Genomic DNA, 26,668 nt, shown 5'->3' with positions numbered 1-26,668 from the left:
CACTTCGCTGCTTAAGAGGTCTTCATTAACAGTTTGGAAAGCTAAAGCACTGCATAGATGCAAACCTCCCCAGCACTCAAACATAGCCAATGACATGAGTTAAATTGTGTCACTGATCAGGATTCATCGTTGGGAGTATTTCAGGATCACCAGCAGGGAATTCAGGACAGTTTTAATTTAATATTTACATCTACAAAAAAAAAAGAGACAGACTTCTCGCTACTGAAGACACAAATGCAATGTGGTATTACAGTTTTGTTCAAGGGTCCAGCGTACACTGTTGTAAATAAAACTAAGAGGTGGCCAAGCTTCATTTGTCATTTCACATCCTAGCAGACTATTTTTCAGGTTTATTCACTGCAATCTTCTACACTGCGCCAGCATTTTGCACACAAAGCAAACCCACCCTCTCCAGTGAAGTAGGTACCACTGAGAAATATTCCACACTGCACACAGACTTTAATCCCCATTAAAGCAAAGGGCTCCAATGTAATAAAAGTACAGCCACTGTAAGAGCAGTACTATTGCTTTATTTCTTATGCTTTTATGTAAAAGATATGCAGAGGACTCGTGGCAACTGTCCAATAAGCCTGCATTACCCCCAAACATGAGAACTTCTAAAATCTTAACACTATTGTTGGATACAACAGACAATTGCAAAATTTAAGATAAGGGCAACAGTCCTTCAGCTGTTGGTTTTAAGTTATGGTCTCTTGTGCATCTCCCCACCGCACTCGCTTTCTAGGATGGCCAGCACTGTACTACGGATTAGTGGAATGCAGGTTTGGATCTGTATAATGCGGCTCAGGACCTTTAAGGAGAGGGTAAGAAAAAGTGACAGGAATAGACACAGCACAATTGGTGAAGACACTTATAAAAAGAGATTTATTACCTGAACTTTTATGGAATTGCCAATATCAATTGCTGTTATCTGGCAGGAACAGCCACAAACAAATGAGGTAAATGATCAGCTAATCTGCTTTTAATTGGTGACAGTTAAGGGATAAATCTACAGATATTTCCATGGCATCCTTTACATTCACATAGCAGAAAGGGCCTCGATTTAACTCCTTATCTGATAGACAGAACCTCTGACAATGCAGCACTCTCTTAGTACTACACACAAGTGGGAAGAGAACTACCCCCTTTTCTACAAAAAGGCATATTGGTGCAGTGAGTAAATCAGAGTTTACCCAGTTGTGGTGCAATAACATCTGCAACTATTAAAATGCCTTTACAGTCTAGGAACACAACCAAAACCACACAGACTGTGTCTGTACTGGGGCCAAACAAAAAAATACAGACAATAAGAAAAGCTCACTCTTCCCAGTCTCGGATAGATCAGGTCTGCATGAGCACAAACAAAACAATCGAGAGCAGAATTGTAGAGATTAATATCTTTGCAGTTACATCTTATTGCACCACATCACTAAAGTAGTGGAGAGGTAGAATTGGGGTGCTTACCTCAGCGTGCTGAGCCATGGTGCTCGCTTCCACTGCAAACACCTTACGTGCTCCTGCCTGCACGGCAAAAAATGATAGAATCCCAGAGCCACAGCCCACATCAAGTACAACCTGCAAGAAACCAGCCATTAAGATTATCCAACACTCACAGATACGTAGTGAGCAAAGCAATTTAGTTTGCAGTCCCATGTGGTATAAAATACATTGCGAGTAAGAATTCAGTATACCCCCTCCAGGTCTCCTAGAGGCAGCAAAGCATGCTGTGGTACTGTTCCACAGCCAACGATTAGTTATGCAACCATATGCAGCATCACAGCTCTACTGTTATTCTATCCACACATACTTCCAGTAGGAGTTAATGGAAGCAGTATGGAGCTGTGGCCTGCATCCCCCTCATTACCTTGGATACTGTCACTCCTTGTGGCATAGCCCATCTCCCTAGGGGAGATCTGCTTTCTGTACCGACCAGATTATTCAGTAACTAAATATATTGCCTGATACACCACATAGTTATTGACCTGGCTGGCAAGTCTCTTTATATGGAATCCAGTTTTAGATTCTTTTTTAAGGCAGGAGAAAAGCCGCTTGACTGTGTGTTGTGCATGATTTTAAGGCAACAGCACTGTGTGTAACTTTAGTCTTCATATCTAAGGAAGGATATACTTTCTTTGGAGGCAGTATAGTGAAGGTTCACTAAATTGGTTCCTGAGATGACAGGATTGTCCAAACAAAGACTGAGTAAATTAGACCTATACTTTCTAGAATTTAAAAGAATGAGAAGTGATCTCACTGAAACATACTAGATTCTGAAGGGGATATAAAAAAAATCCTTTATGGGGTGTTAGCGTCACTGGCAAAGCCAGTATTTGTTGCCTATCTCTAACTTCCCTCGAGAAGGTGGTGTACCGTTGCAGTCCATATGGTGTAGGTACACCAACAGTGCTGTAAGAAGGGGAGTTCCAGGTTTTTGACCCAGCAACAGTGAAGTGGTGAAATAGTTCTAAGTCAGGGTGGTGAGTGAGTCATTTGGAAGGGAACTTGCAGGTGGTGGTGCTCCCATAGGTCTGCTGCCCTTGTCCTTCTTGGTGATAGAGTTCACAGGTTTGGAAGGTGCTGTCAAAGGAGGCTTGGCGAGTTGCTGCAGTGCATCTTACAGATGGTACACACTTCTGTCACTGTGCACCAGTGGTGGAGGGAGTGAAGGTTTAAGGTGGTGGACAGGGTCCCGATCAAGCAGGTTGCTTTGTCCTGAATGGTCATAGATGTCTAACTTCTTGAGTGTTGTTGGAGCTGCACTCATCCTGGCAAGTGAAGAGCATCCCCACACACTCCTGACTTGTGCCTTATAGATAGTGGAATTCTCACCGCAGAATTCCTAGCCTCTGACCTGCTCTTGTAACCACAGTATTTATACAGCTGGTCCGGTTAAGTTTCTGATCAATGGTAACCCCACCCCACCACAAATGTTGATGGTGGGGGATTCAAAGATGGTAATGCCAATGAACGTCAAGAGGAGATGGTTAGATTCTCTCTTGTTGGAGATGGTCATTGCCTGGCTTGTGTGCCGCGAATGTTACTTGCCACTTGTCAGCCCAAGTCTGAATGTTTTCCAGGTCTTGCTGCATGCAGGCACGACTGCTTCAGTCTGAGGAGTTGCAAGTGGTCCTGAACATTGCACAATCATCAGCGAGCATCACCACTTCTGACCTTATGATGGAGGTAAAGTCATTGATGAGGCAGCTGAAGATGGCTGGGCCTAGGACATTACCCTTAAGAACTCCTGCAGTGATGTCCTGGGACTGAGATGATTGGCCTCCAACAACCACAACCATCTTCCTTTGTGCTAGTATGACTCCAACCAAAGGAGAGTTTTCCCTGATTCCCATCGACTTCAATTTTGCAAGGGCTTCTTGATGCCACATTCAGTCAAATGCTGCCTAGATGTTAAGGACAGTCACTCTCATTTCACCTCTGGAATTCAGCTCTTTTGTCCATGTTTGGACCAAGGATGTAATGAAGTCAGAAGCTGAGCACACCTGGCGAATCCCAGGGTAGATACCGAGAGATTGTTTCCTCTGACTGGGAACCAGAACATAGGGACATAGTCCCAGGATAAGGGGTTGATCATTTAGGACGGAGATAAATTTCTTCATTCAGGAGAGTTGTGTATCTTTGGAATTCTCTACTCCAGAGGATATCGGATGCTCCATCATTGACTATATTCAAGGATGGGATAGATAGATTGATTTTTGACTTTCAGAGAATCAAGGGAGGAAAGTGAAGTTTAGGCAGAAGATCGGGGGGAGGAGAACAGGCTCAAGGGGCCATATGGTCTACTCATGCTCTTATTTCTTCTGTCCTTAACTAGAAAACCACAGTAGTTATTACTTCGATTTACCACATGGCAAAATGCAATTCGACAGAACTCATTTCCCATTAGGATCAACAGACGCAGTTTGTCAATGTTAGATTTAGTGATACTTTGAAATTAGGAGACAACTTGTGGCAAAGCATGGCATGGCATAAAAGACAGGCTGCTCATTTCAACTCCCCACAACCAATCTTGTTCAGTCCTTACCTTATCTTTAAAATCTGTATGGTTTTGGAGTATTGCCCTTTGGTAGGTGCCTGTCCGTATGTAGTCTTGCATCATATTCTGTTGTTGTGATAAGTATCCATAGAACTGCAAGGGGAAAGAGACTTAAAAACAGACTGAAGTAAATATGTAATTTTTGTTTTTTGGGAATACTAGTTTATGTTATAACAAGAAATTAGTCATTATGCTGAAAAGTTTCCTGTCAAATATTTCTGTTAAGCATGTTCTCTCACATTCTGTAACTATAGTTTTGGCATGAACTCATGATGGATGAAAAATGGAAACAGAGAACTACAATGGCCTTCACTGACAAATAACATTGGCTATCTAGTTTTACAAGTGAAAAACAGTATACAAAGTACTAGATGGTACATCTCAGTGGCAATCAAGGTCTTCAGGAGAGATGGGAAGAAAACTGGGGCATGGGGTAAGGGCAAGAGAACATAAAAATATTGGTAACTAAGAGGTGAAAACTGAGACATAAACTTAGCGATGTGATTTCGTAAGAATTTAAATACACTCAGTCTAGGAGACAGTACCTGGAAATACTGCACAGCAGAAGACTCCTCTGTTCGGTCACTGAAGACAGATCGCTCAAGGTTGTGACCTCTGCAGTTTTTCAGAATATTAAAAAAGGAGAAGAACTCTAGAAAGACAGTAAAAATGGAACTGAGCACAGCCAGAACATTTAAATAGGGTTGAAAAACATTCAGCTACTGCACATATTGCCATTTTAGTTGAATTTTTGGCTGGGTTGGGGCACGTCAGGGAAAATCCAGCAGCTCTGGCACCAGAACCAAAAACTTGGAGTGAGCGGAGATGTTCTGCAAAGCGCTCACCCAATCTTCATTTGGTGGTCTCAATGTAGAGGCGACTGCACTGTGAGCAGCGAATACAGTATACTAACTTGAAAGTACAAATAAATGGCTGCTTCACCTGGATGAAGTGTTTAGTGTCTAAGATGGTAAGAGAGGAGGTAAAAGGGCAGGTATTACACCTCCTATTATTGGGAAGGGAACAAGTTGTTGCGATAATGGAGGAGTGACCAGGGTGTTAAGGTCCACTCCTCCATTACAGCGACACCTCGTCCCCTTCCCATGCCACCTTCCCATGCAATCACAGGAGGTGTAACACCTGCCCTTTTACCTCCTCTCTCCTCACCATCCAAGACCCCAAACACTCCTTCCAGGTGAAGCTGTCATTTACTTGTACTTCTTTCAATTTAGTATACTGTATTCGTTGCTCACAATGCAATCACCTCTACATTGAGACCACCAATTGAAGATTGGGTGACTGCTATGCGGAACATCTCCGCTCACTTTGCAAGCACGAGCTTCCAGTTGTTTGCAATTTCAATTCACCATCCTGCTCCCATGCCCACATTTCTGACCTGGGCCTGCTGCAGTGTTCCAATGAGCATAAATGCAAGCTCGAGGAACAGCACCTCATTTTCCGATTTGGCACTCTGCAGCCTTCCAGACTCAACCTTGAGTTCAATAATTTCAGAGCATGACTGGCTTTTTTTTTTAAACTATATTTTATTTTATTTTTTAACCATGTGCCTGCCTTAAACTTGGTTTTTCATGTTTGGGCTTTTGGACAGAGCTGTTCATTATTCTGTCATTAACACTCTCTCTGGACTAATGCTTTGTCTTTCACCACACCATTAGCACTTCTTTTGCCTTTGTCCCATGATCTCTGTCATTTAATCTCTCCTGCCCTCTGTCCTATCACAACTTCCCTTTTGTTCTCTTTCCCCTCCGCCCCCCCCCCACCCCCGCTTCACCTGCTTAAAATCTATCACATTTCTAACCTTTGACAGTTCTGATGAAAGGTTACAAACCTGAAACGTTAACTCTGCTTCTCTCCCCATAGTTGCTACCAGACCTGCTCAGTATTTCCAGCACTTAATATTCTTATTTTACTTTTCATCTGTGCTGCTCGACAACTGTCGGACTGAAGCAAGGCAGGAGCAACCAGACCCATGCCTCCCGCTAAACTGGGATCAGAACTGCACCAGAATTAGTTGTAAAGCAGCCAATGACCCTTCCAGCTAATGGAGTAAACAATGATTAGAAGCAAACAATAGATGATCCTTAAATGGGAGAGGAGAGTCTGGGGCAAGTTTAGGATTACATTGGAAAAACAACCAGTCCCAACATAAGGTAATTACCCCCTACTTACTATGTGTAACCGCTTTCCAGAGTCTGCCCAATGGGGGAGCTTCCCACTTGTATCTCAATCTGCCAGTTTTAAATACCAGTTTTGATATTTACCATGTATTTAAAAAAAATTCCTGGGTTTATTGACAGGATTTATTGCTTATCCCCATTTTCTCTGACAACATTAAGAGTTCACCCATTAGTAGATTTGTATCAAACTCAATCACCATGATGGGGTTTGAATTTGTCCTCTGGGTTGCTGGTCAGGACAACAACCACTGCAGCTCTCAGGGACAACAGTGTCCCATGTCAACAGCTGGGCCCCAACAAATTAGGTTCAATTCAGGAACAATGTGTAACAGTAAAAATCTCAAACTGTTTCTCATTTTTTTTCCAATACAACTCCATTGGATTAAACATATTGTGATTAAGTAGTCATCCAGGCAACTTCCCCTGCTATGGCGATGTCTGCAAAGAGCAGCATGGGAGATGACCAATGGACAGGATCATATAACAAACATTTCCATCATTACCAAACCCACATGTTACATCTTTTACAACAGCAAAACACTGCAGATGCTGGAAATCTGAAATAAACAGAAAATGCTGGAAACACTCAGGTCAGGCAGCATCAATGGAGAGAGAATCATTAACGTTTTAGATCGGTAACCTTCCGTCAGTTGTCATAGACCTGAAACATTTACTGCTTCTCTCTCCACAGATGCTGCCTGGTCTGCGGAGTATCTGCAGCATTTTCTATGCTACATCTTTGATGTCTTTTGAACCATCGCATTACAGGTTTCAACCACCCCAAGGACAAAGCTGTACACATGAGCCACAGCCCTTACCATTCTGTGATGGAAATTGCAGGAGGACACTGCTACATCCCAATGTGATGATGAAAGACTGTTTGCCAACTCGACTGCATTCAGTTTCTCGATTCACTGCACATTTAAACACACAGACTGTCTCATCTGTAGGATTAGAGAATCATATCAAGATTAAAAAGACTACACACATGGCAACATCAGTGAACGATCAGTCGTTGGTCCTGGTTAACAGCAGAATATAATTTTTAAAACATCTAAAAGCCTCCCCAGGCAGATATTTGCATATCTACAGAAATACTGTACTAATATTCTGTACTGTCTAAAAGCGCCAGTCTTCACAAATGTTCTCATGATCAACACCGATCCTAGCTTTACTCTTGAAACAGAATACATTCCAGTTAATCATTCACATTGCATATGCTTTGGGTCCTATGACTGATGCGTGGTTTTCCACCATATATATAGGAAAGAACGTTCAACAGAGTGTTACAAAATGTTAATTCCACTGATTGCCTCCAAGCTGCAAGGGCAGACTCTATACACCCATCCAGGAAGGAGAGGGGCACACTCGCAATATATCACTTGATGCGTTCCTCTCCCTAGTCACAGGAGCTGGTACAGAAACAACAGTTCAAGTTGCCAGAGCTTTCTTGGAACATTCTCGGACGTGCTCTCAACCTCTACCCCGACCAAAAAGGTGAGTTGTGTGAAAGACCCAGAGTCCTTGGTATCTTTACACTTTACAAACACTGTTCCAAACTCAAGTAGAACGAGCTGAGAGGACAAGGAAAAGTACCCAACAACTAGCAAGTAGAAGACTCCTGCTCCCTAAATGAGCCACCCACCCCTTGCTAATTATAGCAAACCCCAAACTATGTAAAGGTAAAATGAACCCAAATATAAGCTCTGAATGGCAATTTCCTGCACATTGCCTTTCACACAGATTGCAAATCTCCCAATGGCGAATTAGTTCCATTCTATACCTCATGCTCCAAGAACAGTGGACAGTAAATTCAACTCAACATTTTACAAGATTCTGTGCAGCAGAAAACATACTCCATTCGTCATGGGCTTCGGACTGACTAAAGAACAAAGAAAATTACAGCACAGGAACAGGCCCTCCAAACCTACGCCGATCCAAATCCTCTATCTAAACCTGTCGCCTATTTTCTAAGGGTCTGTATCTCTTTACTTCCTGCCCATTCATGTATCTGTCTAGATACATCTTAAAAGACGCTATCGTGCCCGCGTCTACCACCTCCGCTGGCAACGCGTTCCAGGCACCCACCACCCTCTGCATAAAGAACTTTCCACGCATATCCCCCCTAAACTTTTCCCCTTTCACTTTGAACTCGTGTCCCCTAGTAATTGAATCCCCCACTCTGGGAAAAAGCTTCTTGCTATCCAACCTGTCTATACCTCTCATGATTTTGTACACCTCAATCAGGTCCCCCGTCAACCTCCGTCTTTCTAATGAAAATAATCCTAATCTACTCAACCTCTCTTCATAGCTAGCGCCCTCCATACCAGGCAACATCCTGGTGAACCTCCTCTGCACCCTCTCCAAAGCATCCACATCCTTTTGGTAATGTGGCGACCAGAACTGCACGCAGTATTCCAAATGTGGCCGAACCAAAGTCTTATACAACTGTAACATGTCCCGCCAACTCTTATACTCAATACCCCGTCCGATGAAGGAAAGCATGCCGTATGCCTTCTTGACCACTCGATTGACCTGCGTTGCCACCTTCAGGGAACAATGGACCTGAACACCCAAATCTCTCTGTACATCAATTTTCCCCAGGACTTTTCCATTTACTGTACAGTTCACTCTTGAATTGGATCTTCCAAAATGCATCACCTCGCATTTGCCCTGATTGAACTCCATCTGCCATTTCTCTGCCCAACTCTCCAGTCTATCTATATTCTGCTGTATTCTCTGACAGTCCCCTTCACTATCTGCTACTCCACCAATCTTAGTGTCGTCTGCAAACTTGCTAATCAGACCACCTATACTTTCCTCCAAATCATTTATGTATATCACAAACAACAGTGGTCCCAGCACGGATCCCTGTGGAACACCACTGGTCACACGTGTCCATTTTGAGAAACTCCCTTCCACTGCTACTCTGTCTCCTGTTGCCCAGCCAGTTCTTTATCCATCTAGCTAGTACACCTTGGACCCCATGCGCCTTCACTTTCTCCATCAGCCTACCATGGGGAACCTTATCAAACGCCTTACTGAAGTCCATGTATACGACATCTACAGCCCTTCCCTCATCAATCAACTTTGTCACTTCCTCAAAGAATTCTATTAAGTTGGTAAGACATGACCTTCCCTGCACAAAACCATGTTGCCCATCACTGATAAGCCCATTTTCTTCCAAATGGGAATAGATCCTATCCCTCAGTATCTTCTCCAGCAGCTTCCCTACCACTGACGTCAGGCTCACCGGTCTAATTACCTGGATTATCCCTGCTACCCTTCTTAAACAAGGGGACAACATTAGCAATTCTCCAGTCCTCCGGGACCTCACCCGTGTTTAAGGATGTTGCAAAGATATCTGTTAAGGCCCCAACTATTTCCTCTCTCGCTTCCCACAGTAACCTGGGATAGATCCCATCCGGACCTGGGGACTTGTCCACCTTAATGCCTTTTAGAATACCCAACACTTCCTCCCTCCTTATGCCGACTTGACCTAGAGTAATCAAACATCTGTCCCTAACCTCAACATCCGTCATGTCCCTCTCCTCGGTGAATACTGATGCAAAGTACTCGTTTAGAATCTCACCCATTTTCTCTGACTCCACGCATAACTTTCCTCCTTTGTCCTTGAGTGGGCCAATCCTTTCTCTAGTTACCCTCTTGCTCCTTATATATGAATAAAAGGCTTTGGGATTTTCCTTAACCCTCTTTGCTAAAGATATTTCATGACCCCTTTTAGCCCTCTTAATTCCTCGTTTCAGATTGCGCCTACAATCCCGATATTCTTTCAAAGCTTCGTCTTTCTTCAGCCGCCTAAACCTTATGTATGCTTCCTTTTTCCTCTTAGCTAGTCTCACAATTTCACCTGTCATCCATGGTTCCCTAATCTTGCCATTTCTACCCCTCATTTTCACAGGAACATGTCTCTCCTGCACGCTAATCAACCTCTCTTTAAAAGCCTCCCACATATCAAATGTGGATTTACCTTCAAACAGCTGCTCCCAATCTACATTCCCCAGCTCCTGCCGAATTTTGGTATAGTTGGCCTTCCCCCAATTTAGCACTCTTGCTTTAGGACCACTCTCGCCTTTGTCCATGAGTATTCTAAAACTTACGGAATTGTGATCAATATTCCCAAAGTAGTCACCTACTGAAACGTCAACCACCTGGCCCAGCTCATTCCCCAACACCAGGTCCAGTATGGCCCCTTCCCGAGTTGGACTATTTACATACTGCTCTAGAAAACCCTCCTGGATGCTCCTTACAAATTCTGCTCCATCTAGACCTCTAACACTAAGGGAAACCCAGTCAATGTTGGGAAAAACTACTGCAACTTTAGTCAATAGGGGTGGACTTGGTCTCCCCAACCTTCTCTCATCATTACAGTGAGGTTCCCAACCGAGTCTCAAACTGACGAGCAAGTACCTCAAAAGGCCATCTTTTATTAACAAGAGTGTCTGGGGAGAAGCTGCAATATCAAGAGAGGAACTTCCTCTTTGGAGCATTTTTTAAGATTGAGCGTATGGAATTTCTGCATAACAAAGCGCCCCTAGATTTACAAGTTTCTGGAGAATTGAAATGAAGCTCTGCAGAAAAAATAAATGTATTGACTGTAGAATTTAACAAGCGAAGGGCATGGTCGTTTACATCTCAAAAACAAAAGGTCCACTAGTTCTAGGGACCAGCACAAGAGTCTTTCCCTTCTTTCGAGACCGCTGCTGGGCACACACTGCAGAGGGCACAGTAACATTTGATGAGAATGGAACAAAAAAGTGATTTAATATTTTAACTTAAGCCAAGGTCAAACTACATTAAGCAGGAGGTTTTGCACTGCCTCGATGCAGCTGCAGACAACTGGGGAGAAGGGTTACAGAATTAATAACAGCTCAGAGGCAATACATTCCCAAACAGAATTAACCCAGGATTCCAGAAAAACTAGAAACTAATATTCTGCATAAGCCAGAAAAATAAGTCTAATAATCCTGAGCTTATCACACGACACAAGCTGCAGCTGACTACGTCAGGAGGGGAAAAAAATACATCAATATATATTATATAAAAAACAAATATTGCCAAACATTCCCTAGAGAGTGTTTGCTTCAGAACACATTATTGAGACCATGTTTAAGCTTCCTTCAACTTCTTAAATGTGCAAGAATACAGTACAAGATTCTGGAACATTTCAAAAACTTAATTGAAATCAGTCACAATTCTCCCACCCCTCCTTCTCCATTGATCATCCTTGCTCTGTAGAGAAGTTCAGATCCATAGACACAGTGCAAGTTCACTGCCCCAAACCATTCTCCAGTTCTTAATTTTGAACCTGTGATTTGTGCCCTGGTGCAGGCAGTGAGTGGGCCTGATGAATTTTCATAGATGTGCTAAATACTCTAAATACTTGGGGTAACTTTGTAAACTTGGATTTAAAAAGCAACGAGCTTGTATACTTTATTTCTATATCAAGATGGGCAGTTAGACAATGCCTGTTAAGACCCGATGACATCCCAAAGCACTTTACAGTCAATGAAGTACTCTTGAAGTGTAGTTACTCAAAATGTAGGAAACGCAGCAGCCAATTTGTGCACAGTAAGCTCTCATAAATGATAAGCAATGTGATAATAGCGGGGTAGCAGCATTATGGTAATCTCACCATGGCAGCTGGGGGAAATTTAAACTCAATTAATAAATCTGGAATAAAAATGCTAGTCTCAGTAATGAAGTGTCAGGCAATGACCATTTCCAACAGGAGAGAATCTAATTATCTCCCCATGACATTCAATGGCATTATCATCACTGAATCCCCCACCATCAACATCCTGGGGGTTATCATTAACTAGAAACTTAACTGGACCAGCTACATAAATACTATGGCTACAAGGGCAGGTCAGAGGTTGGGAATTCACTGGCGAGTAACTCACTTCCCAACTCCCCAAAGCCCCTCTGCTATTTACAAGGCAGGAGTGTGACGAGTGCAGATCCAACAACACTCAAGAAGCTCGACATCATCCAAGACAAAGCAGCCCGCTTGATTGGCACCCTATCCACCACTTTCAACATTCACTCCCTTCACCACCGCACAGTGGCTGCAGTGTGTACCATCTACATGATGCACTGCAGCAACTCTCCATGCTTCCTTCAAAGCACATTCGAATCCAACTACCACTTAAAAGGACAGGGCAGCATATGCCTGGGAACATCACCACCTGTAAATTCCACTCCAAATCGCACACCATCCTGACATGGAACTACATCACTGCTCCTTCATTGTCACTGGGTCAATATCCTGGTACTTCCTCTCTAACAGCACTGTGGGTATACCTACACCAGGGGACAGCAGCGTTCAAGAAGGCAGCTTGCCACCACCTTCTCAGGGGCAATTATAGATTGGCAATAAATGCTGGCCTTGTCAGAGATGCTCAAATCCCACCTACGAATAAAAAAAAAACGTTGATTCAGGGATAGGTATTGGCCAGTACACCAGGGATAGCTAAACCAAAATCCTGTCTGCCCCCCCTCAGGTGAGCGTAAAAGATCCCCTGGCACTCTTATGAAAAGGAGAGCTCCTCGGCCATTGCAGCATTCCCTCAGTATTGCACTACATTTTTGTACTCAGAGGCGAGAGTGCTACACAGTGAGCCCGGATTGACACTATGTCATAGCACGATTTTAATGCAGACATTTGGCTCTTTAAATATTTTCAGGAACTGAGGCCTGAAAAAACATGCATATCATAATCACAAAGCAAGACATGTATTCTTTCAGCTATGTTCAAAGGCGAAGTTCTCAGCTACTGTGCTAATCTGCACAAAAGAACAAAGTGACTTTTTTTTTATATAAGAGATACAGCACTGAAACAGGCCCTTCGGCCCGAGTCAGTGCCGACCATCAACCACCCATTTATACTAATCCTACACTAATCCCATATTCCTACCAAACATCCCCACCTGTCCTTATATTTCCCTACCACCTACCTATACTAGTGACAATTTATAATGGCCAATTTACCTACCAACCTGCAAGTCTTTTGGCTTGTGGGAGGAAAACGGAGCACCCGGAGAAAACCCACGCAGACACAGGGAGAACTTGCAAACTCCACACAGGCAGTACCCAGAATCGAACCCGGGTCCCTGGAGCTGAGAGGCTGCAGTGCTAACCACTGTGCCACTGTGACTTGAGCAGCAGTTAGGATATCCCCACACTGAACTGCCATGAAAGACTGGTGTATTGACCTGGGCTCCCACTGAAACCGCAAAGCAAGGCTGCTTAACACTGCACATTCCTGCCGCAAAGCCTCAGTTGCCTATACACAGGGCAGAATGTACAATAGGATCTAGCGGGAGGGGAGAGAGTGCACCAGAAGGAAAATATTTGCCATGTTCCATGTGAGGTCCCAATTTTCCTCATTTGCAATACAGATATCTGGCTCAGATATAAATACATTTCCAGGTTTAATCGATCACTCAGCTATTGCAAAGCCAACTTACACTGCAGAATTCATTTGCTGTCAACACCCAGGAGCTGATTCATTTCAAGATTGAAGTCCATTCTCTAAATTTTTATCCTTTAACTCACCTCCATTTCACTCAATTTTAGAAACACATATGAACTGACTGCCAAAACCCTTAATGGAGTTGAAAGACTGATCAGCCAAAATCTAACTGAATGACAGAAGTTCGAGGGGTTGAGCGGCTTCCTTCTGTTCCTATGAAGTTTGCAGCCAAGGTAGCAGGCACACACTTTGGTCCCAGACCTGAACAGCCAGGAGGCATCTGGATTGGGGTTCTCTCTCTCTTTCCCTTCTCTAAAAAGTGCCCATGTCAACACTCAAACCTGTACCCACCCCTGCTCCTTGGCACTCAACATTTCACTGCTGCCCAGTGCCATTCTATATTTCAAGAAACCATCACTTCAGATAAGCATCAGCTACTGCAATCTCTATAATATGAGGACAGCAAACACATAGGGAATTAATATTTACAAGTCACCACAGGTGACTTACACTGCTCAAAAAAGTTACAGAAATGTTATGTATAAAAGGTGGCACAGTGGTTAGCACCGCAGCCTCACAGCTCCAGCGACCCGTGTTCAGTTCTGGGTACTGCCTGCGTGGAGTTTGCAAGTTCTCCCTGTGACTGCGTGGGTTTTCGCCGGGTGCTCCGGTTTCCTCCCACAGCCAAAGACTTGCAGGTTGATAGGTAAATTGGCCATTGTAAATTGCCCCTAGTGTAGGTGGTAGGAGAATGGTGGGGATATGGTAGAGAATATGGGGTTAATGTAGGATTAGTATAAATGGGTGGTCGTTGGTCGGCACAGACCCGGTGGGCCGAAGGGCCTGTTTCAGTGCTGTATCTCTAAATTAAAAAAAATAATAAAAATAAAAGATTAAAAAAACACTGTGTACCCTGGGAAACTGTTCAATCTACAGGATATCAGCAGTCTGCTAAGGAGAGTATCACCGAATACACTAATCATCTATCAGACTCAATATAAAGCCTTCCCAGTATCACTGGTTCTTTCAGAAGCAAGTATGCCCCAAAACAAGCTCCATTATCACTGCCCTGAGGTTTAATGGAGGAATCAGGGTGTACTGCAGCTTGAAATTACTCATACTATGCCCTGCTGCTAGCGATTTCCTTCTCTTTCCCCACATTCTGCTTCTAGCCATCAATAAGATTTATGTGCCTTAATAAAAAGAACACAGTGCTGGCTAATATTATACAGATTCCGGCACCACATAATGAACTAGCTAGTTCTGCAGAGAGATCGATCAAAGAGAAACTCCACACAGAAAGAAACCAACAATCTGTTGAACAAGTCTATGTGATGGATGCAGGTGCAAAGAATACACTTCAGGAGACATTGGGAAACTACACTGCATCAACTGCAATCCCCCACTGGCTGGGGGAGCAGGGTTGTACCTCTGCACTGCATCACTGCCGTCCCATACTGGCAGACTGGTGCTGTGCATGCTGCTGCCAACAATTAGATTTAGAGAAACTACTGTGCCTAAAAACAGATTGTGCGCTAGTGGCTCTCTGCTCCTGCCTATATTCCCAACACAGCCCCCTCCCCCACCAGCCCAGCTCAGCATTTTCTTTGGAGTCGCAGGCATCAAATGCAAATGTTCACATTCAGGATGATCAGCCTGTCAGCCCGGCCCTGTAGTTCTCTCTGAATAAAGACCGACAGATGTGGAAGGAAACTACATTCTCTTAAGGACAATAAAAAAGGAAAATAATCAAGGAGACACAGCTGCTACATGGCTGAGACTTTAGTTCACTTCAGAGCTGGAGGTTGGGGGTAGAAAGAGAAAAGAAATCATTCACTCTGCTTTAGAGGAGTCAGGGAGGCTTCTCACTAACGCAATGTCACCTGACTGTTTCTCCAAATGACAAGCGTTTTAAATAGATCGGGAATCTTCACAACTTTTTAAATGATCAATGTCAATTTCTCACCTAGGTTTTGAGTTATTTTCTGAACTTTTGTGACTGGTTCTAACTAAAATAAAGATTCCCAGCACACAGGATTTTCAAGGTAATAAACACTGCCTTTTAACGAGGAGATCCTGCAATCTCACCATCACCCCCCGCAGACACCATTGTGCAGTTTGAGAAACACTGACCTATTTGAATCTAAGTGTGGTAATCACTGTGACACAATTAATGATCTTTGAAATCTGTGATCAGGAACCCGGTCTCCAGTGAACAGCTGTGCCCCTGGAAAGCAGATTTATACAAACCGAGGACACAAATCAGAACTATAAAAGAAAGTGTATGGCATTTTATTCCTAAACAGGAGTGAGCATGAGGCCATTAATTCCCAATTTCAATGTGCTGGAGCAGAGAAATAGAGGGAGTGATTTCACACAGACAATCGTCACTTAACTCAGCACCTGATCCAACAGGACAGTCAAGAAAAGATGTTGCAAAGAAAGGGTCTTGAGGACTTTTCAGACAGAGTATGAAAAAAGCAAAGCAAAACATTAGCAGATAACAGAGTGCAACAGATGTCCAGCATGGAGCCCACCAGGAGTCTCCAATACACCAGAACCCAGATACCATCACTGTTCGTGCTTTACATTGTTACAGGAGTTTGAGTCAACACCAAGGACGCCATCCAATATTTACTTTAGTTCAGGCTTCATTCAAGTGCTGCTACACTGAAGCACAGAGTGGAACAAAGTGCTCGGTGACTCTCAGCAGAAGCTGCACGAGCTCCTCTGCAGACAGTGCATCTGAGGCAAAGTAACTTTTAAATATGATGAGCATTTCCACCAAGTGAACAAGTCACAGCTGTGGAGCATGTTGATTTCCCAGAATCTCGCAGGAAGCAGAGCCCACACTCTTGCACCTTCACCTGTAACAGCTCATGCGGCAGTCTCAGCTTCACTGTTCGCTTTTAGCATCCACTCAATGGTCCAACCACTACCTCACGTTTCCTCTTCTCTAAAAAGAGCACAGAGCCTTGTTCCTGATTCAGTTCAGCTAGAGCCTGCCTGCCAGTATAGCTACAAACTACCCGCATGCAGAAAATCTAAACATTTCCACAGGGTCAGTACTGCAGGCCTGGACTCCTAATGTTCAATTCTGTTCATTCTGAACTTCAGAATGAGCCCATTATCACCGCCCCAGAATGGGTGCCCCTGGCCACTGCTTGAGGCTAAACCAGACCGTTTGCAACTTTGGCACCCTATATGACTGTGCAATGAGCCTCTGACCGCATATCTGCACTATCACCAAGAGCACCTACTTCTACATCCGTAAACATTGCCCATTTCCATCCCTGCCTCAGCTCATGTGGCATGCATTTGCTTACTTGAGATTCAATTATTTCAATACTCTCCCGGTCAGCTTCCCTCCCACCTTCCATAAACTTCAAACAATCCATAACTCTGCTGCCTAATTCCCAACTTCCACCAAGTCCCTTTCACCCATCACCCCTGTGCTCACTGACTTACACTGGCTCCCAGTTAAGCAATGCCTTGATTTTAAAATTATCATCCTGGTTTTCAAACCCCTACATGGCCACGCCTCTTTCTATTTCTGTAGCCTCCACCAATCCTGCAATCTGTGATATCTCTGGTCCTCCAATTCTGGTCTGTCGAGCATCCTCTGTTTTAATCACACCAGCCTTCAGCTGTCTAGACCTGAAGCTCTGAAATTCTCTCCTAAACCCCTCCATCTGTTACTGCCCCTTTAAGATCCTCCTTTAAAGCTACCTCTTTGACAAAGCTTTGCATCATTTGGCCTAATATCTCATGTAGCTCAGTGTCAAATTATAATAACACTCCTGTGAAGTGCCTTTGGATGTTTTACTATGTTAAAGGTGTGATACAAATACAGCTGGTTGTTGTTGCATCATCTGTAGGGTGGCAACCTTCTAGAGAATGGGCTGAGAAATACCAAGTACACAAGAATGAACTTGCATTTCTATAGCACCTTTCACGGCCTTAGGATGTCACAAAGCACTTTACAGTCAATGAAGTACTTTTGAAGTGTAGTCACGGTTGTATAACGTAGGGAAAAGCAGCAGCCAATTTGCACACAGTAAGCTCCCACAAACAGCAATGTGATAATGACCAGATAAACGGTCTTGTTTTATATATTTATATAATAATTGCAGAGTCTCATCGACAGGTTTGCGTCTGCCTGCAATGAATTTGGCCTAACCATCAGCCTCAAGAAAACGAACATCATGGGGCAGGATGTCAGAAATGCTCCATCCATCAATATTGGCGACCACGCTCTGGAAGTGGTTCAAGAGTTCACCTACCTAGGCTCAACTATCACCAGTAACCTGTCTCTAGATGCAGAAATCAACAAGCGCATGGGTAAGGCTTCCACTGCTATGTTCAGACTGGCCAAGAGAGTGTGGGAAAATGGCGCACTGACACGGAACACAAAAGTCCGAGTGTATCAGGCCTGTGTCCTCAGTACCTTGCTCTACGGCAGCGAGGCCTGGACAACGTATGCCAGCCAAGAGCGACGTCTCAATTCATTCCATCTTCGCTGCCTTCGGAGAATACTTGGCATCAGGTGGCAGGACTATATCTCCAACCCAGAAGTCCTTGAAGCGGCCAACATCCCCAGCTTATACACACTACTGAGTCAGCGGCGCTTGAGATGGCTTGGCCATGTGAGCCGCATGGAAGATGGCAGGATCCCCAAAGACACATTGTACAGCGAGCTCGCCACTGGTATCAGACCCACCAGCCGTCCATGTCTCCGTTATAAAGACGTCTGCAAACGCGACATGAAATCGTGTGACATTGATCACAAGTCGTGGGAGTCAGTTGCCAGCATTCGCCAGAGCTGGCGGGCAGCCATAAAGACAGGGCTAAATTGTGGCGAGTCGAAGAGACTTAGTAGTTGGCAGGAAAAAAGACAGAGGCGCAAGGGGAGAGCCAACTGTGCAACAGCCCCAACAAACAAATTTCTCTGCAGCACCTGTGGAAGAGCCTGTCACTCCAGAATTGGCCTTTATAGCCACTCCAGGCGCTGCTTCACAAACCACTGACCACCTCCAGGCGCGTATCCATTGTCTCTCGAGATAAGGAGGCCCAAAAGAAAGAATTTATATAACAGGAACACATGCATATCAATAAAATAACTGGTAAAATAATCACAAGGGCTTTATGCTGGGTATTTAAGACATGACAATAACCAGGTTCCATTTACCAAATAAAGATCGCTTGATTTTCCCAGTCTGCAGTTGGCTAACCTCAGACTGGGCATCTGCAGCCCTGGGTTAGAGCAGAAAGTTCCCACTCCTGTGTGGGCCTAACTGACTGTACACACTGGGGGAAGACAAGATAGGCCTCAGATGTGATGGCCCTGATGTCACTCACCAGCAGGACACACACAAATCGCAGCTAATTCTGCACAGTAAATGTGAGTGGGTATGGAACCTGCATCCTAGGAGGTTCAATATCTTCAGGAGAGGAGTTAGAATAGGGGAAAAACTGCCTGCTTCATCACAAACTCACTATAGTGAGAGTTATAAACACATCAGAGGCCTCTAGGTGAGTGACCACAAGCTAATTGGCTGTATTTAAAGTATTTGGTCATTTAGCCCAACAGGTCCGTGCCAGTGATTATGCCCCACATGAGACTCCCACTCTTCTTATCTCATCAACGTATGTGCCTTTCGCCCTCATGTATCTTTGCTATTCACCTCAACTACTCCATGTGGCAGTGAGTTTCACATTCTGACCATTCTCTGAGTAAAGACGTTTATCCTGAATTCCCTACTGGATTTATTAGTGAATCTCTTGTATTTATGATCCCTAGTTCTAGTGTCCCCCGCAACTGGAAGCGTTTTCTCTATGTCTACCCTATCAAATCCTTTCATAATCTTGAAAACCTCTAACAGTTTTCTCTTTCTCCTCAAAAGAGCCCCAGCCTGTTCAATCTTTAAAGTACAGGTCAGTCAGAAATCGATCTAAAAAAGGGAGGAAAACCCAATGATTCAGTCTGTACAAACTAACCATCACCAACTGCTCATTGACTCCAGTCTTTTAGTCACTCTTTCCAATCTATGCCTGCACATGTACTCCCACATACACTCCTTCCCACCCAAGGGTAGGGGAACCCTGCTTCTTGTGCCATATTCACAGTAACACTGTGCTGGCTTAGAAATTGCTGAATGTTGATTTTAAAAACCAGATTATGTTACTTGATGTGGTCTAAACACACTTCTACACATGTGGAATTAATTGGTCATCTCACCCAAATGAGCAATAACATTAAGACAGGGAGTCTGTCTGTTGATTCTCTCTCTCTAACCCAGGAGAGGTACAAGTCACGGCCAACACATGTAATGCTCCAGGACTGCTCCTATAGAGGGAGCATCAAATTCAGGTTTTCTTTTGAAAAGATCAGCTTCTGATCAACTACTCCCCACAATGAACTACGAGGCTTATGATTAACCTGCACAGGCATACAGTGCTATAGTGCATAGGGTCAGATTAAATAAAGCTAGATGCAGATGCCAAAGGCAACATATAAGGGTGATACTGATTCAAGTCCTTGCACATGCTCAAACAACTTGCATTTTATAGCACCTTTAACATAGTAAAAATGTCCCACGGTGTTTCATAGGACTGACATCAAAAAGAAATTTCACTGACCAACATAAAGTAACAATTAGTGTAGTTGATCAAAAGGTGTAGGTTTTAAAGAGCGTATGAAAAGTGGAGAGATAGAGAGGGAATTCCAGAGCTCAGGGCCCAGGCAGCTGAAAGCACGGCCGCCAACTGGTGGAGCAATTAAACTAGGGATGTGCAAGAGGTTAGAGGTGGAGGAGCAGAGGTCTCAAAGGGTTGTAGAGCTGGAGGAGATGGGACGGGCGAGGCAGTGGAAGAATTTGCAAATAAAGACAAGGACGAGCAGCCAATGTAGGTCAATGAGCACAGGGGTGATGGGTGAACGGGACTTGGTGCGAGTTAGGCTGCAGGCAGCAGAGTTTTAGGTGAGCTCAGGCTTGCAGAGAGTGCAAGGTGGGAATCTGGCCAGGAAGAGCATCAATGTTGTAACAGACAGAATGGTTGAGGATGCGGACCATCAAAATTACCACCTTGCTGGAATTCGAGTACAGGAGGGAGGTCCACTTAGATGGACAGTGAATGTCATATCCAAATGAATTGGATGCTGGTCAGAGAAGCAAGGGTTCCTACCAACTAGCCCCACACGATCTTATGCCCCCAAAAATGACATATTAAAAAAGGTCTACACCTCCCCAAAATGCACACGTGGCAGCTTAGCCGTGTTTGTAGGACTCTTCCCTCTGCATCCGCGGGCTGTGGGTTCAAGACCCCCTCCAGGGTTTGAGCACCCAGTTGAGGTCAGCACTGCTGTACTGCAAGGATCAGACATTAAACCAAGACCCTGCCTGTTCCTATCAAAGATCTCCTGCCACAGATCTGTGCAGGAAGTTTATCTGCTACCCTTGCCAACATTCCTTTCTCAACCAACACCACAAACAAAATCACGTAACAGCGACAGCGCTTTGAAATAATTCATCATATGCAAAGTGTTTTGAGATGTTTCTGAGTGTGAGATGATTAGGTGCAATGCAAATGGTCCCCATTTCTCTTTAAAATGGTCACTGCCCACAAGACACTATTCCCAATGTAGAAGGCAAATGATTCCAATACCTCGAGACACACAACAACCATTGTGGCACTCAGGGCTGCCGGCTGCATCATTACAGTTCCACCCAGTCTGCCTCTGGCAAATACCTGAAGATTAGGAGGAATGGCAGAGCCTTCCAAAACTGGGCGGCACAGTGGCTCAGTGGTTAGCACCGCAGCCTCACAGCTCCAGCGACCCGGGTTCAATTCTAGGTACTGCCTGTGTGGAGTTTGCAAGTTGTCCCTGTGTCTGCGTGGGTTTCCTCCGGGTGCTCCGGTTTCCTCCCGCAGCCAAAAGACTTGCAGGTTGATAGGTAAATTGGCCATTATAAATTGCCCCTAGTATAGGAAGGTGGTAGGGAAATATAGGGACAGGTGGGGATGTGGTAGGAATATGGGATTAGTGTAGGATTAGTATAAATGGGTGGTTGATGGTCGGCACAGACTCAGTGGGCCGAAGGGCCTGTTTCAGTGCTGTATCTCTAACTAACTAACTAACTGCTGAGAGAAGTTTCTTCCCCAACTTTAACACAAGCCCTGCCACAAAAATAAACTGCAGAGGCAGCAACAACAGACAAGAAAATAAACTACAAATAACACCTTTACAGTATGAAATCTGTTCCCCACATTGTCACACTTACATCTCCTGCACCCATACAACCCCCACCCCACCACATATACATTTTAAATACAACTAAATCATGGCTTTTCAACAGAACATTGTTCCCCCCCTCCCCTCCCCCAGAAGTCATTGGTGCCCAGCATCCACTGTCACACTCAGGTGAAAAGTGCTATTTATTCTGTAACACACAAGACTCCATGTGAAACACTCTCTGCTGTTCAATTTTTCTTTGTGCGCTTTTCAAGCTGACGGGAAGAAATATTAACTGTCACCTAATGTTAGCAGGGAACACTCCGATACTCCCAAGTCAGGTACAACACAGGTACGCACAGAGCAAAGCTGCCTCTACAGCATCCCCTAGAAGAGCCCATCGCCTTGCTGAAAAAGGAGACTGTGCATCATTTCAAAATTACCGCGACTGCCCTCTTTAAACTTTGAAAGTCTTAAGACTACTCTTTAAAAAAAAAAGAGCAGCTGCTGAAGAAAGAGGAATATTCGAGGGCGTGGCAGATGAGTGGGATTTACTGGGTGGCTCACGTACAGAATTACAGTGGATTATACACAATATACATTAAGTGAGAATTTTTTTTAAAGTTATAAATATTCCCATTAGAAGAATGGCCAGAAGAGCCATTGCCTGATGTCACCAGAGGACCCAGCTGATCAGCACATTCCAAAACAGCTGTGCTTTAAATGAAGGATCGTACCTGGGGCAGGTCACATAGTGGGTAAAAAGGTAAAATATAACCAACCCGTCAGCCCATAATACAGAGTTATAAATCCTCTCCCCTGTTATCACCTACACCCTTCCCCCTAATATGGAGCCAGACTTTGTACAACTCTGGAAAAGAATCATGGCTATTTCCAACTGCTTTGGAAAGGTTTGTTCACAGTCAGCGTATCGATATTAACTAGTGTGCCTAATGAGGAATATGCAAACCTGAAAGATACATTAGGTACACTTGAGCGCTGAGCATGCAAAAGGTGTGAAATTTATCCCCAGCGACACAAGCCTGCTTGTGGTACCCAGATTCTGCAGCTTGTGGCCACCCAATTGAGTGAAATCATTCTGCCAGAAAACATTTGGTTCCTCGACGAAGCATAAAGAGTAGAGTTGAAATAATAATGTTTGGTTATTAAGTCACACACAGTCGAGCTCAATGCAGGAGTTAAAGGGCCAGAAGAGGTACTCACAACCCCTAGGGAAAGGTCACAGCCTCTGAAGGCTAAAATAGTGAAAAGAAACTCTCCTTCAAGAGTCTCAGTGACACCACTCAGGGTAGTAGTACACATAGCAGTTTCAATAAGATCTGGTGCTAGTTCGGTCACAAGGAAATGGCCAACCCCAGGTTGGGTTTAAATTGACCTCTTTACGATATAGAACAACAGATATACTGTTCTATATTTTGGCCTTATTAGACATGGCTCAGCTGGTAGACCTCTTGCCTCTGAATCAGTAGGTTGTGACTTAGTCACACTCAAGGGACCTGAGCACAAAATCTAGGCCGATGCTCCCAGTGCAGTACTGAGGGAGTGCTTCAGTGTTGGAGGTGCCATCTTTCAGATGAGATGTTAAACTGAGGCCCCACCTGCCCTCTCAGATGGGGATAACAGATCCCATGGCACTATTTCTTCCTAACGTTCACTCAACCAACCCCACACAAAAAAAAGATACGATTATCTCATTGCTGTTTGCGGGAATTGGCTACTGCTTTTCCTACATTACAACAGCGATTGATTCCAAAATATTTCATTGGCTGCAAAGTGCTTTGAGCTGCCCTGAGGTCCAGAAAGGGGCTATATAAATGCAAGCCTCTCTTTCTTTCTTTCTAGCTTGAAACTAGAAAAGGACTAGGTCTCACTTCCTGATTCAAATGCCCACTGCCAAGGAAAGTAAAGCTACTCAATACACTCAAACATAATTTCCAAATATATGCAATCAGTCTGGTCTAGGCCCAGGAGCCTGATATAAGTGAGCAGTGCAGGTTCTCTGGATGGGATTTCCTGTAGACCAATTACCAAGGCCAGGCTCTCGCTCTCTCTCAAACAGGAAGACACAGAGAGTGAGCTAACACTTGTATTATATAGCACCATTAATGTAGATGAAACAGCACACGGTTAAAGAGTTTTCAATCATGCCACGCTGCTCACTGTCACAAAGTATCACAGCCCTCTGATATCAGAATTCCATGCATTCTGCAAATCAACAGTGTTATGAAAAGTTGACATGAAAGCAGCACTACACAGGAGCAATAACAGGATCCCTCCAAACTCAGCCTCAAATGGAGGAGCTTTTTAAATAATTCAAGCCGTCCTCCCCTGCTTTACATTGTCACCCAGCTCTCAGCCCAATTTCAGCCTTGTATTTATTGCAGATGCAATACGACAATCTACTAGAATGATGTGGAGCCTTAAATATCCAGAATTAGAATCCAGATTGCTGCAACTCCTATAAGCACTCAGGAAATAACCCAACCTAGAAGCAGAAAATATTGCAAACGCTGGAAATGTGAAATAAAAGCTGAAAATACTAGAGCCTAAGCATCCACTGATAAAAGAGAGCTGGCATTTCAGGTATAAACTTTCCTCTGTGCAAAGATATTACAGACGAGCAGCACTTCAGGAGGAGGAGGAAGAGGAGACACAGCCACAAAGACCCCCATCCATCCGCACACACACACAAAGACACAAGATGACCTGCAAAGTGCTGGTGTTTGAGAGAATCAGGAACTAGTTAAATGGCAGATGATGATGATGCTCAGGAGACATAACAACAGACATTAACAAGGTGGAGAATGTGGGAGAAGTTAGTTGAATAGGAAGTATGGAAAACTGGTTCAGGGTTAGTTCCCAATGTTGGGGAGCAACCCACCCCCAAAAAAGCAAAATGAGATGAATGGCGAAGATTGTCTCTTTTTGGGTGATGGATCAATTCACCAGAATTCCCCCGGTTTTAATGGGAACGAAGCCCATGGGATCTTCCACATTAAAGGAGCTTTAAATCCTGAATCCTTTACTGAAAGGTACAGCGTTGATCCCGAGCTCAGGAGCAGAGACACCGACTGGAGCCGCCGCCACCCTCCTCACCCCGGGTTCCGGCTGAGAGAGCCGGGGAGGACTTGAAATTGGGGCCCGGAACCTGCTCCCGAGGCGGAGAGCGCGGGCCCAGGCCGTAGGCCTCGGGCTTTCCAAGGCTGGGACCGGAACCGCTCTCGGCGGCGCCGCCGGTTATGGACGTCCCACGGTATCGCCGGGTGAAGCTGCTGAATGTTCCCCCTCAGTGGCCCCGGACTCCCCCTCAGGCTGTAGGCCCCGGTACCCAGGCTCCGGGCCCGCTTTCCCTCCGCTCACTCACTGCTGTACAGGCTGATGTAGGCGCTGTCCTGGGTGGTTTTAATCTCCAGTTTGAGCGGCTGCTGGTCCGAGTGCCGCTGGATCTCCCCGTTCTGATCCCCGATCGACACCAGCCGCACGCCCGGGAACACCGTGGTGGCCATTTTGGAAAAAAAAACTGTGTGCGCGCGCACGCGGAGCGGGACCGCGCGCCACCCCCTTCCTCTCCCGGGGGCGCGCCTTTAACACAGGGGCGCGTCCCCGCGCCGGAGCGGACACGCGACCCGTCAGCAAGCAGACCGGGGTAAAGCCACACGGGGGAGCCCGGGAGCAGCACGCTGTAATGCTGCGTAAAGTCACACGGGGGAGCCCGGGAGCAGCACACTGTAATGTTGCATAGTACCACACGAGGGAGACCGGGAGCAGCATGCTGTAATGCTGCGTAAAGCCACACGGGGGAGCCCGGGAGCAGCACACTGTAATGCTGCATAAAGCCACACGGGGAGCCCGGGAGCAGCACGCTGTAATGCTGCGGAAAGCCACACGGGAGAGCCCGGGAGCAGCACGCTGTAATGCTGCGTAAAGCCACACGAAGGAGCCCGGGAGCAGCACATTGTAATGAAGCGTAAAGCCACACGAGGGAGCCCGGGATCAGCTCGCTGTAATGCTGGGTAATGCCACACGAGGGAGCCCGGGAGCAGCTAGCTGTAATAAAAGCAAAATACTGCGGATGCTGGAAATCTAAAACAAAAACAAACCCAGGCCCCAAACACTCCTTTCAGGTGAAGCAGCGATTTACTTGTACTTCTTTCAATGTAGTATACTGTATTCGCTGCTCACAGTGTGGTCTCCTCTACATTGGGGTGACCAAGCGCAGACTGGGTGACCGCTTTGCGGAACATCTCTGCTCAGTCCGCAAGCAGGACCCTGAGCTTCCGGTTGCTTGCCATTTCAACACTCCCCCCTGCTCACATCTCTGTCCTGGGATTGCTGCAGTGTTCCAGTGAACATCAACGCAAGCTCGAGGAACAGCATCTCATCTACCGATTGGGCACACTACAGCCTGCCGGACTGAACATTGAGTTCAATAATTTCAGAGCATGACAGCCCCCCATTTTACTTTCATTTTTAGTTATTTTTTCTTCCTTTTTTTTTACATTCTTTTTTACATTTTTTACAATCTTTTTTTGCATTTATTTCATTTCAGAGAAATGTTCAGTTTTCTTACCCACTGTTTTTTTCAGGTTTTTTTTCAGGTTTGCACTTGCTGCTGTTCAATATTCAGTGTATTTACACCTAATTTGTACTAATGCTTTGACTTTCAA

At 44.9% G+C, this 26,668-nt stretch overlaps 1 protein-coding gene across 2 annotated transcripts in view; it reads right to left on the bottom strand.

Moving 5' to 3' along the window:
* Window positions 1-25,507, bottom strand: part of carm1 (coactivator-associated arginine methyltransferase 1) — an 83,356-nt gene extending 57,849 nt beyond the window's left edge. For both annotated transcript variants that reach the window (XM_068021078.1, XM_068021079.1), the window contains exons 1-5: window positions 25,366-25,507; window positions 7,071-7,196; window positions 4,600-4,706; window positions 4,043-4,147; window positions 1,465-1,575 (exon numbers count right to left, since the gene is read on the bottom strand). In XM_068021078.1, coding sequence (XP_067877179.1) covers window positions 1,465-1,575; window positions 4,043-4,147; window positions 4,600-4,706; window positions 7,071-7,196; window positions 25,366-25,507 — 591 coding nt within the window. The remainder of the gene's footprint in view (window positions 1-1,464; window positions 1,576-4,042; window positions 4,148-4,599; window positions 4,707-7,070; window positions 7,197-25,365) is intronic.
* Between the last annotated feature and the right edge of the window lie 1,161 nt (window positions 25,508-26,668).

The sequence above is a fragment of the Heterodontus francisci genome, chromosome 43 (genome assembly GCF_036365525.1).
Source record: "Heterodontus francisci isolate sHetFra1 chromosome 43, sHetFra1.hap1, whole genome shotgun sequence".
Taxonomy (NCBI): Eukaryota; Metazoa; Chordata; class Chondrichthyes; order Heterodontiformes; family Heterodontidae; genus Heterodontus; species Heterodontus francisci.
Note: the sequence above shows the minus strand (reverse complement) of the source record. Positions and strands in the feature narration are given on the sequence as shown.